The sequence below is a fragment of the Coenobita brevimanus genome, chromosome 98 (genome assembly GCF_032717465.1).
Source record: "Coenobita brevimanus isolate Jiangsu-jjx chromosome 98, ASM3271746v2, whole genome shotgun sequence".
In the NCBI taxonomy this organism is placed as follows: Eukaryota; Metazoa; Arthropoda; class Malacostraca; order Decapoda; family Coenobitidae; genus Coenobita; species Coenobita brevimanus.
The window spans coordinates 39,264,105-39,276,169 of NC_137051.1; the positions used below are offsets into that span (position 1 = coordinate 39,264,105).

Below are 12,065 nucleotides of genomic sequence, written 5' to 3' on the forward strand. Positions count from 1 at the left end.
CTACCATAAAGTAGTACATTTGCCACACATGCAACATACAATTTTCCTGTAGTGTAAAAGGAAAGTCCCCTCAGAGTCAAGAGAGATAACAGTTCACTAGACCTCAACCCTGTCATGAGTCTACTGATGGAGTTAACTTCAGCTTACCATAGCACAAATCACACCACAGACAGCAGATTTCCCTCACACACTCCAGAGATGTATTGCCCAGGTCTAACTTGACATGTAGCTTTCTCACACTGTTCATCCCAACACAGAGTGAACTAAAAGCCCACCACATCCTGAAGCCTACTTTTGACACCAGTGCACCTCTCATCTACCCATTTGTTGCAGGCATTAAATAAGAATGAATTGCTTCTAACACCTTTCCAAACACACAGCACATGGGCACACACATGCCAACCCTTCTGCCACCCTTATCCACTCATGTGATTGTCACTTTTCTCTTTGCTCCATTTCTTCTCTCCACCTCCTAAATCTTTCTGACCCTTTTTAATGCTCTCTGCAATCAGTACTAAATCATTGGCATATGATAGCTTCTATTGTAGGCCAGCTTAATGCCTCTTGACAGTGTCTGAACCCTTTGGCCACAGCCTAGCATTTCTTGGTCATTCTCCTGGATGCAGCCTAAATCCCTGAAAAAAAGGGCTAATTATAACTTTGTTGCAACCTCTCTAATAGGAAATGGCTGTGAAGTTTCCATTTTTTACCGTAATAATGGTTAAAAATGCATCTTTCTAAAGGAATATTGTCATTTTCATGTATAAAATGTGAAAATAATTAATTTTTTGCTATTGTCTAGTTTTGTAGGCAAGGTTTTTCGCTTGTATATATACACTAGACACATACATGCCGTTTGTTGTCACATAAAAGAAATAAAAACATACTGTATTTATACAAGAAAATTGTCATTTTCTGAGGAAAAATGCAAAATAATTAATTTTTGCTATTTTCTAGTTTTACAATGATGATGTGATTATTTATTTCAGGCAAGGTTTTTCACTTGTATATATACACTAGACACATGCGTATTGTTTGTTGTCACATATAGGAAATCAAAACTTACCATATATGTACAAAATAACGTGTGTGAACAGAAATGTTTTTTTTCGTCTGTGGACTGTGGTTACGTGATGCATCCTGAATAATTACTGTAGTAGGATGACCACAGTCGCCTAACGTGGCCAGAGGGTTAAGTACTGCAGTAAGCAAGAGAGGGTTCAGAACAGATCCCTAGTGCACTCCAGCATTTACTGAGAATTCATCATTTAGTAAATGTTGGAGTGTACCAGAGATCTTTTCTGAGCCTTCTGCAGTCTGTTAGAGTGTTCAAGGCACTGCTTCAAAAATTGTCAAAATGTGAGACTTGTTTTCCCCCTTGCCTGATGTCTCCAATCACTTCAGTGGCCTTGCTCTAAAAAAGTCTCCTCTTCTGCATTATTGTCATCACAAGATGCATATGAAATTAGCACAACCACTTTTACCTGCTTAGATTTGAACTTAACTTAGAGTATTGTGTATGGATTTTGCTTTGGGGCATACAAATTCAGTTGTTCCTGTTCTCTACTGTCACTTGTTTACATATCCATTCTCTCTTTACTCTGTGAATGATTGTATCAAGTCTTGTGCAGTCAGCATCTAATGTTCAGTTTTCTCTCTCTCTCTCTCTCTCTTTTTTTTTTTTTTTTTTTTTTTTGATAATCAGTGTGCGGAATCCATAACAACCAACACTGATAACTATTTGGCCACAGATTAGTGCCATTAATGTTAGCTGCTGTGGATTTACCACACACATTTTTTTATTTCATGGAGAGAGAAGCAATAGAGGCAACAGGACTTATGATGCTTCCTGTTCATGTCACAGCTTTCCAGTCATATACTTCACCCCATCTCATCTTCTTTTTACACAAGCGCCAAGCACATCATACCATTCTTGAAAGATTTCAGTACCGTAAAACCTCACTATCACGGACTTTTTGGGGCCCAAACCATTCCGAAAAAAATGAAGGTCCGGTAAAAGCGACACTGGACTTCCACCTGCTAACCCGGACTTTTTCCAATATATCAGATATACTGGTAAGTCCGGATCGCACTAACGGTTTTTCACTACCATTGCAGTACTGTACTGTATTATACATCCACTACATTAATCAGGTGGTACAAAATATACAATGGTACTGTACTGCACACTGATAAAAAATATCTTTTATTTACTTTATTGTGGTGAACATAACTGAAGTATTCAGGCAGTCCGGACCGCTTCAGGCTTTATCGGACTATTTCCAATATAAAAGAATTTAGTCTGGTCGGCCCTTCAAGTTCAATAAAAGCGAATTCCGATATATTGCAGTCCATTATATCAAGGTTTTACTGTACCTTTTTGTTCTCAAGTAACACATCTCACATTTTACATAGACAAAAAAGCATAGCTACCTATCATTTGAGGAGAGGGGATAAAAAATTCCTTGTTCTAATTTTTTAATACTACCCTCAGGTTTTAAGGGTTAAAAAGTTTTAGATCTGTTCAGTAAATTTAAATATACAGTACCAATAATATACAGATACATTTTTTGCCCATTTTCAGGTCTATACAAGTACACAGGGAGATTTGAGGGTCATTGATGTGACAACTGCCTTCAAGAATAAGTACCCAAGCACCGATCTCGATGACATCTTTGGGGAGGAATCTGACTATGATGTGGGACGACTATTGTCTCAAGAGTTTGTTGAGAAAGCTGGCATCACATCACTCCCTCAGGTTTGCCCACATCTTTTCCTCTTTACATTTTAAAAAATACTTGGACCTTTTAACTTTATCAGCAACAACAACAACAACAACAACAGCAAATTGGATTTTTTTTTCTTATTATGGTATCTGTGAAATACAGTAAGTCAGTTGTATTGTTAGTGGCAGGTGGTGGAGCAGATGGGAGACGTGGAAGGTGTGTGTAAGATATTTACAGAAGAAATATGTGCAGCATGTGATGTGGTGTGTGAAAGGAAGAGAAGACGAAGGGGGGTGCAAGGAACAGCGTGGTGGACTGAAGAGGTGAAACAGGCTGTGGCACAAAAGAAGAACGCATACAATGAATGGGTGAGAAATAGGGGCGTGGAAGAAGTTGAGAGGCGGAAGAGAGAGTTATATGTGGAAAGGAAGAGAGAGGTGAAAAGATTAGTAAGAGAGAGTAAGAAGAGAGTGGATGAGGAATTTGGAAGGAATTTGAGTGTAAAGTGGAGGGACTGTAAGAAAATGTTCTGGAGAGAAGTGAAAAGAGTAAGACAGGGTGGAAGTGAAATTAGCAGGGGAGTGAAAGATAAAAATGGTAGATTACTAGTGGAGAAGAGAGAAAAAGTGAACAGATGGAGAGAACACTTTAAGGAATTGTTGAACGTAGAGGATGGAAGTAATGCGAGTATAAGTGGCTGGGGAATGGCTGGGAGAAGGAGGGAGGTGAGAAGACAGGAAGAAATCAGTAGGATAGAAGTTGTGGAAGCAATGAAGAAAGTTAAATTGGGGAAAGCCCCAGGAATTGATGGAGTGTGTGGTGAAATGCTGAAGCATGGGGGAGAGATAGTAGTAGAATGGATGTGGAAGATGTGCAGATTGGCCTGGGAGGAAGGTAGAGTCCCAGAGGATTGGAAGTCAGGTATAATTATTCCCTTGTACAAAGGAAAAGGGGAAAAAGAAGTGTGTGGTAATCATAGGGGCATTTGTCTTCTTAGTATAATAGGAAAAGTGTATGGTAGGAGACCTGAGTGAATGTGGTAATTGGAGGGGAATCTCTTTGTCACCGATAGCATTGAAAGTTTTCAGTAGAGTGTTGTTAAATAGGTTGGAGCCGGTGGTTGAGGGTATTTTTAGGGATGAACAGGCTGGTTTTAGAAAGGGACGTGGTTGCAGTGATCAGATCTTTATAGTTAGGCATTTGATGCAGCAAGTTAATGAAATGAGAGTACTGTTAAGTCTTTGTTTTGTTGATTTTGAAAAGGCTTTTGATAGTGTTTCGAGAGAGACTATGGGGAAGATCATGAGACATTATGGAATACCAGAGGAGTTTGTGAGGGTCATTATGAACATCCATGAGGACACATTTTGTAAAGTGATGGTTGATGGTTGTCTGAGTGATTCGTTTGAAGTCAAGTCCGGAGTAATTCAAGGTGGTGTTCTATCGCCTTTACTATTTATATTGGTCATTGATTACATTATGAAACGCGTTGGAACAGAAACCGGTGCAGGTATACTTTGGGGAGAGAACAGGAAACTTTTGGATTTAGATTATGCAGATGATATAGTTTTGATTTGTGATGGGCCGGAAGAGATGCAGAGAGTGTTGGACTGTTTGGTGAGTGAAGGTCGCAAGGTGGGTTTGGTTATTAATTGTGGAAAAACTGAAATAATCAATATGAATATGGAAAATGCGCAGGAATGTGTAATTGGAGGTATGGTTGTAAAGCAAGTTGATAGGTTTAAATATTTAGGTACTTATTTAGCCAAGGATGGTTCTTTGAACTTTGAATTCGAGGAAAGGTTAAAGAAGGCTAATCAGGCAATGGGAATGCTTAAAAATATTTGGAATAATAACAATTTTTCTGTGCATACAAAAATCAAACTTTATAAGGTAATGGTTAGGAGTATCTTAATTTATGGACACGAGTCTTGGTACAGCACAGTGACTATGGAAAATAAATTCTTGGTGTTTGAAAACAAAGCACTTAGAAGAATATTAGGAGTTAAATGGTGGGAAAGGATACCAAATAGTAGAATTAGAGAAATAACGGGAGTGCAGCCGGTCGATGAATATGTTAGGTTCTCACGATGGAAGTGGCTAGGACATGTGTATAGGAGACAGGGAATAGTACGAGGTACACCAGGGTGGGTGGTACTTGGTAGGAGAGGTAGAGGAAGGCCAAAAGAGACATGGGTGAGGACAATGAGACGGGAAGCTGGGGATGAGTGTTGGGGAGATCTTGAGGGGTTAGCACAAGATAGGATGTGGTGGTGTGAGTTCATCAAGGCCCTATGCATCCCCGAGGGTGCCACAGGAAATGATTGATTGATGGTAGGATACTTATAGACAGAGTTAGAGAAAGAACAGAGAAATTAGTTGGAGAAGAACAGGGAGGCTTTAGGAAGGGAAGAGGTTGTGTAGATCAGATATTCATTCTTAGATCTTTAGTGGAAAAGTTTCTAGAGAAGGGAAAGAAGTTGTATGCGGCTTTCATGGATTTGGAGAAAGCATATAACAGGGTGGATAGACAAGGATTGTGGAAAGTGTTAAGAATATATGGAGTAGATGGGAAATTGTTGAATGCTGTGAAGTGAGGAGTGTGTGCAGCAGCACAAACTATTGATTTGTGATATGGTGCTTAAAGAACAAATGATGAAAAAGAGGACTTATGTACCTAGGAGGAAAATATGGAAGCTGAAAAACCAAGTAGTAAGGGATGCCTTCTATAGCGAGTTGAGGAGAGTGGTGGCTGAACAGGGAGCTGTAGACAGAGGCGTTAATGAACAGTACAGAGCCCTCAAGAACAATTTCTTGAGAGTTACTGATGTAACATGCGGCTGGACAAGAGGACCACCAAGACATAAAGTAACTTGGTGGTGGGATGAGGGTGTAGAAGCTGCAATTAAGGAGAAAAGAAGGCTTTTCCGGGAATGGAAGAAGGGTGGTAGCAAAGAGGAATATTTGGCTGCCAAGCGTAGGGCTAGGAGAGAGGTATACAGGGCAAAGTCTGAGTCACAGAGACAATTACTTGATAACCTAAATCATGGGGAAAGGAAAAATATATTTAGGGTGGCAGGTCAGGTGAAGAGGGATAATCGGGATATCATAGGTGAGCAGTGTGTGAAGAATGATGAAGGAAGGGTAGTGGTGAACAGTGAGGATATTAAAGATGCATGGAGAGAGCATTATAACCGGTTGTTGAATGAGGAGTTTGACTGGGACAGGGAAGGTTTGGAGTCAGCAGATCCAGTGTCTGGCCCTTGGCCTTTGATTGATACTGCTACTGTGAGTGAGGCAATAGGCAGGATGAGGGTGGGGAAGGCAGCAGGTGTGTCTGGGTTGACTGCCGAAATGTTGAAGGCCTCAGGCGATATAGGGGTGAGTTTAGTCACTGACCTGATAAATAGGATTATTTATGAGTGTGTTGTCCCAGATGACTGGCTGAAGAGTGTAATTGTAAATGTGTATAAAGGGAAGGGTGATGCCCTGGAAAGAGGGAATTATAGAGGTATAAAGCTTTTAGATCAGATAATGAAGGTAATGGAGAGAGTTTTAGAAGGTATGATTAGAGAAAGAGTGAATATTGATGAGATGCAGTTTGGGTTCATGCCAGGTAGGGGGACCACTGATGCCATATTCATTGTTGGACAGCTTCAGGAAAAATATATTGGTAGGAGAAGGGATCTTTATTTTGTTTTTGTTGATTTGGAAAAGGCCTTTGACAGAGTCCCTAGAGAGGTGGTGAAGTGGGCAATGAGAAAGCTTGGCTTGGAGGAGTGGCTGGTTAGGGTGGTTATGGCTATGTATGTGGGTGCTCACACCCAGGTGAGAGTGAATGGAGATTTGAGTGATGAGTTTTCCGTGAATGTTGGTGTGCATCAGGGGTCAGTCTTGAGTCCCATGTTGTTTATCATGGTACTTGAAGCCCTTTCACGTGACTTTAGAAACGGACTCCCGTGGGAGTTGTTGTATGCTGATGATTTGGTGTTGATTGCAGAGAATGAAAGGGAGGCGGAGGAAAGGTTTAGGAAGTGGAGAGATGGTATGGGGCAAAAGGGTTTAAGGGTAAATGCAGATAAAACAAAAGTGATGATATCTAGGGTTGGTGGCGGTACTGTCAAAGACAAGGGAGAGTGGCCATGTGCAGTTTGCCACAAGGGCGTGGGAAGTAACTCCAATTGAGCGGTGTGTGTGATAAATGGGTGCATAAGAGATGTAGTGGTATCAGAGGTAGACTGCGAGATAATGCTGATTTTATGTGTACGGCGTGCCGGGGTGAGCAGGTGGAGATCGTCAGACGTGAAAGAATTGAACTTGCTGGTGAATCTCTTGAGTGTGTGGAAGAGTTTTGTTATTTAGGAGACATGTTGTGTGCTGGAGGTGGGGCTGGAGCTAGCTCTGTGGCTAGGGTGAGAAGTGGTTGGAAGAAGTTCAGGGAGCTCTTGCCTCTCCTGACATTGAGGGGGCTCTCCCTACGTGCTAAGGGGTCTTTGTATGCAGCGTGTGTTAGGAGTGTAATGCTGTATGGCAGTGAGACCTGGGCAGTGAAGGAGGAAGACATTCGCCGGCTCAGATGTACAGACATGACATTGATTAGGTGGATGTGCAGTGCGTCCCTGCTTCCAAGGCCTGGAGGGGCTGGGTTTACAATGGAAGAGTTGAGAGGTAGGATGGGACTGGAGTGTATTGGTGTTGTGATGAGGAGAGGTAGATTGAGGTGGTTTGGACATGTGGAGAGGATGGGGGATGATAGTTGGGTGAGGAAGGTGAGAAGTGTTAATATTGGGGGTGGGGTTATGAGGGGTAGACCGAGAAAGACATGGGACGAGGTCATTAAGTGTGACCTTAGGGTTAAGGGACTGAACAGGGAGGCTGCAATGGATCGTGCAGCATGGAGAGCCGCCATTAGGTGACCAAGGCCGACACATGCAAGCATGTTGGAGCCTTTAAAAACGAAAACGAAAACGAAGAGTATGTACGATGGTGCGAAGGCTGCAGTGCGTGTGGATGGTGAACTATGTGAATTTTTCTCTTTGAAAGTTGGTTTGAAACAGGGATGTGTCATGTCTCCATGGTTGTTCAATCTGTACATGGATGGGGTAATAAAAGAGGTACAAGGTAGGGTAGTGGATGTTGGAGTGGCCCTGGTGAGAGAGGATAGTGTTTGGAAACTCCCTGTACTGTTGTTTGCAGATGATACTGTGTTGTTGAGTGAAGACGAAGGGGAGCTGCAAGGCTTGGTGGATGAGTTTGAGAGAGTGTGTAAGAAATGGAATCTAAAGGTGAATGTAGGGAAGAGTAAAGTGATGGTCTTTGAGAGAGGTGAAGTTAGTGAATGTATAGCGAGGTTGGATGGTGAGGAATTGGAAAATGTGAGTACGTTTAAGTACTTGGGTAGTGTGATGAGTAAGGATGGAGGTTTGGAGGGTGAAGTGCTTGAAAGGGTACAGCAGGGAAGAAAGGTTGCTGGTTCTTTGAAAGCAGTGATAAGAAACAGGGAAGTGAGCATGGAAGTGAAAAAGTTACTACATGACAGTATTGTGATACCAACTCTAACGTACGGAAGTGAAGCTTGGACATTGTTGGAAGGACACAAGTCAACAGTGAGAGCAGTGGAAATGAGTTATTTAAGAGGAGCCTGTGGAGTCACGTGGAGAGACAGGCTAACGAATGAGGATATAAAAGAGCGTTGTGGTATGGATGTGGATGTTATAGGAAGCGTTATGAGGAACACACTGAGGTGGTTTGGCCATGTGGGGAGGATGGAGGATGAAAGACTGACGATGAGAGTGTATGTGAGTGAGGTGGAAGGGGGAAGAGGGAGGGGGAGGCTGAGGATGAGATGGAGGGATGGGGTGGAGAGGTATATGAGAGAGGGGGGTGTGAGTTGGGAGCAGGGCAGTGAAATGGCGGGGGACAGGGCGACATGGAGGCGATTTGTTTGTGGCCACCCCAAACGGGATTGAGGCGTCTGGCAATAGATAGATAGATAGATAGATAGGTGGTGGCGACCATCATCCACTCACTTGATGTAGTGCTGCCTACTTCTTCCTTAGCCTTTATCATTCTTTTTCTGTGCCTTCCCTCCTCTCTTCCTATTTCTCCCATCTTTCCTGTCACTTTTTATGTTTTTCTTTCCTTTATTGGTGGCTTTACATTGAGTGACAAGCCAAATGGTTTCCTGTAAGCCAAGAAACCATTTACAACGTTGGATGTTAACCATACAACCAAACCATATGTGCTCCCTACTTGTCAACAAGTGGGTTGTTGGAGGGTTAGTGCCCCTCCCTGTAAAACAAATAACCCAGAGTCAAATGGCCACCCCTTAAGGGATTATGGCATCTGGCAATAGATAGATAGATAGACAGTTGTATTGTAACATTAGAAGGCATATAAGGATCAACAGAGTAGTGAAAGTGATGGGAACTGCAATTATGTTAATGTAATGCCGAGTGCACACTGTCAGTAATGCTTCCTGCATCCAGGTATTGGAGATCTCCATAAGAAAGACTGGTTTACCCATCTCATCACCCACTGCTGGCATTTTTGTGGAATCAGGGAGACTCATCTCGAACCCAAAAAGGCTGACGCTTGGGTTTGCACAGTGCTGCTAAATGCTTGAAAGACAGAGAAACTTTTCCAAAGGTTTTTGATAAATCTGTTCACTCTCTACTTCTCTGGCACAAAGTTCTTTGAGCCCAAATAATGTGGAGTTTTAATGTAGAAGCAGTCAGTTCCCAAAACATCTCATTTTAAGAAAAACAATCAAGTACTGTAACAACTAACAAGTTGGCTTCACTAGCAAGATTATGGTCTTATTTCACAAGGTACTATTTCCAAAGATGTTTAGATTGTAACCAATGATTCTTAGCACTGATCTTGAGCAGGTCTGGCCTCTGCTATAACCAGTTGCATCATTGCTACTTGGGACTAGGGGACATGACTTGGTAGGACTTCTCATATTGATCTAGAGGGAGGTTTTATTTGATCCCTTGCAGGGCCAGTGCAGGAAATTACTGTGAGGGGACACTTTTCATCTAATCCCCAACACTGAAGCTGCCTAGAATGGTTGCATCATAATATAACTGTATAGCTGTACTGATAGCCAGCATGCAGAAATTTCTTTACCTTGGCAAGACAGTGTTCCTTTCAAGACCAAAAGCATAAAAATAGCCCCCTTACAGGGTGTGACATCGTATCTGTCCCTGTTCAGTGAAGTTTTTGTGTGGCAGAACCACCTGGGCACAAGGAAGTTGAGAGTACAGACATTTCATGAGAAACATTTGGTAAAGTTTCCCTGACTTAATTTTTCATCAAAACCTCATCTCCTTTTGGTATGAGATGGGTCTTCCTAACCCCACTGAATGACATCATTGAGTTGGAAAAGGGGAAAGTCTCTCTTCTTTTTGGGTGTCACCATGTGTCACAGTATGAAACATTTATATATTATGTATTTTTACTCCAGATCTGCCTTTGAAAGCTTATGCAGATGATAAAAGATGGATAAGTAGTTAGGAATGAACAGAGATGGAAGGCAGTGATAGTCTGTCTATCTGTCTATTGCCAGACACCTTAATCCCATATGGGATGGCCACAAACAAATCGTGTCCACGTCGCCCTGTCCCCCGCCATTTCACTGCCCTGCTCCCAGCTCACATCCCCCTCTCTCATATACCTCTCCACTCCATCCCTCCATCTCATCCTTGGCTTTCTCCTCCCTCTATCCCCCTCCACCTCACTCAACTACACTCTCCTTATCAGTCTGTAACTCTTCATCCTCTCCACATGGCCAAACCACCTCAGTGTGTTTCTCCTAATGCTTCCTGTCACATCCACATCACAACGCTCCTTCACATCCTCATTTGTCAGTCTGTCTCTCCATGTGACTTGACTCAACATGCACCTCTGAAATAACTCATGTCCATTGCTCTCACTCTTGACTTGTGTCCCTCCAACAAGGTCCAAGCTTCACTTCCATATGTTAGAGTTGGTATCACAGTACTATCATGTAGGAACTTTTTCACTTCCATGCTCACTTCCCTGTTTCTTATCATTGCTTTCAAGGAACCAGCAACCTTTCTTCCTTGTTGTACCCTTTCAAGCACTTCATCCTCCAAACTTCCATCCTTACTCATCACACTACCCAAGTACTTAAACATACTCACATTTTCCATTTCCTCCTCATCCAGCCTCACTGTACATTCACTGACTTCACTTCTCTCGAAGACCATCACTTTACTCTTCCCTACATTCACCTTTAGATTCCATTTCTTTCACACTCTCCAAAACTCATCCATGATGCCTTGCAGCTCCCCTTCGTCTTCACTTAACAGCACAGTATCATTTGCAAAGAACAGTACAGGGAGTTTCCAAAAACTGCCCTCTCTCACCAGGGCCACTCCAACATCCACTGCCCTACCTTGTATCTCTTTTATTACCCCATCCATGTACAGATTGAACATCCATGGAGACATGACACATCCCTGTTTCAACCCAATCTTCAAAGAGAAAAATTCACTCAGTTCACTATCCACACACACTGCAGCCTTCGCACCATCGTACATACTCTTCACAGCATTCAACAGCTTCCCATCTACGCCATATATTCTTAATACATTCCACAATCCATGTCTATCCACCCTGTCATATGCATCTTCCATGAAGGCCGCATACAACTTCTTTCCCCTCTCTAGAAACTTTTCTACTAAAGATCTAAGAATGAATACCTGATCTACACAACCTCTTCCCTTCCTAAAACCTCCCTGTTCTTCTCCAACTGATCCCTCTGTTATTTCCCTAACTCTGTCAATGAGCATCCTACCATACACTTTTCCTATTACACTAAGGCGACAAATGTCCCTATCACAGTGAGTGTGTGACAGTGATAGTACAATGCAATAAACAGCAATGTTTGGATGAGAATGCTAACAAAGAAAGACCTCTTTCTAGAGATTAACATACATTCCACCATAGGCCTTGATGAATGGTGTGCCTTTGCCTGAGAAACATCTGAATGTTGAAGAATTTGAAGAAGTGGTGCTGATGGAAGTGATGAGGACAACTCAGACTCTACAACGAGCAGTTTACAAGGGTGAACTGGATGACAAACAGGATGTTGTTGACTGGCTTATGGCATTACCCAATATTATGCCAAGGTAAGTTTCATATTGTAGAAATTAGTAGAAAGCAAGTCAAAGAATGGTAAAGAACATCTTAATTGCCTTTGAAAAAAGGATCATGTCCCCTACCTGGAGAACTCGGTGACACTCTTGCTTGACTCAGTTAGGTGAAATTTGAATAAATTATGTAGTATGTAACTTCCATGTAATTTGGCAC

General features: G+C 42.2%; 1 protein-coding gene across 2 annotated transcripts in view; it reads left to right on the top strand.

Annotated features, from left to right (window-relative positions):
* The window catches only part of Uggt (UDP-glucose-glycoprotein glucosyltransferase), a 188,732-nt gene that overhangs the window by 41,731 nt on the left and 134,936 nt on the right, over window positions 1–12,065 (top strand). For both annotated transcript variants that reach the window (XM_080283702.1, XM_080283701.1), the window contains exons 10-11: window positions 2,585–2,758; window positions 11,703–11,884. In XM_080283702.1, coding sequence (XP_080139828.1) covers window positions 2,585–2,758; window positions 11,703–11,884 — 356 coding nt within the window. The remainder of the gene's footprint in view (window positions 1–2,584; window positions 2,759–11,702; window positions 11,885–12,065) is intronic.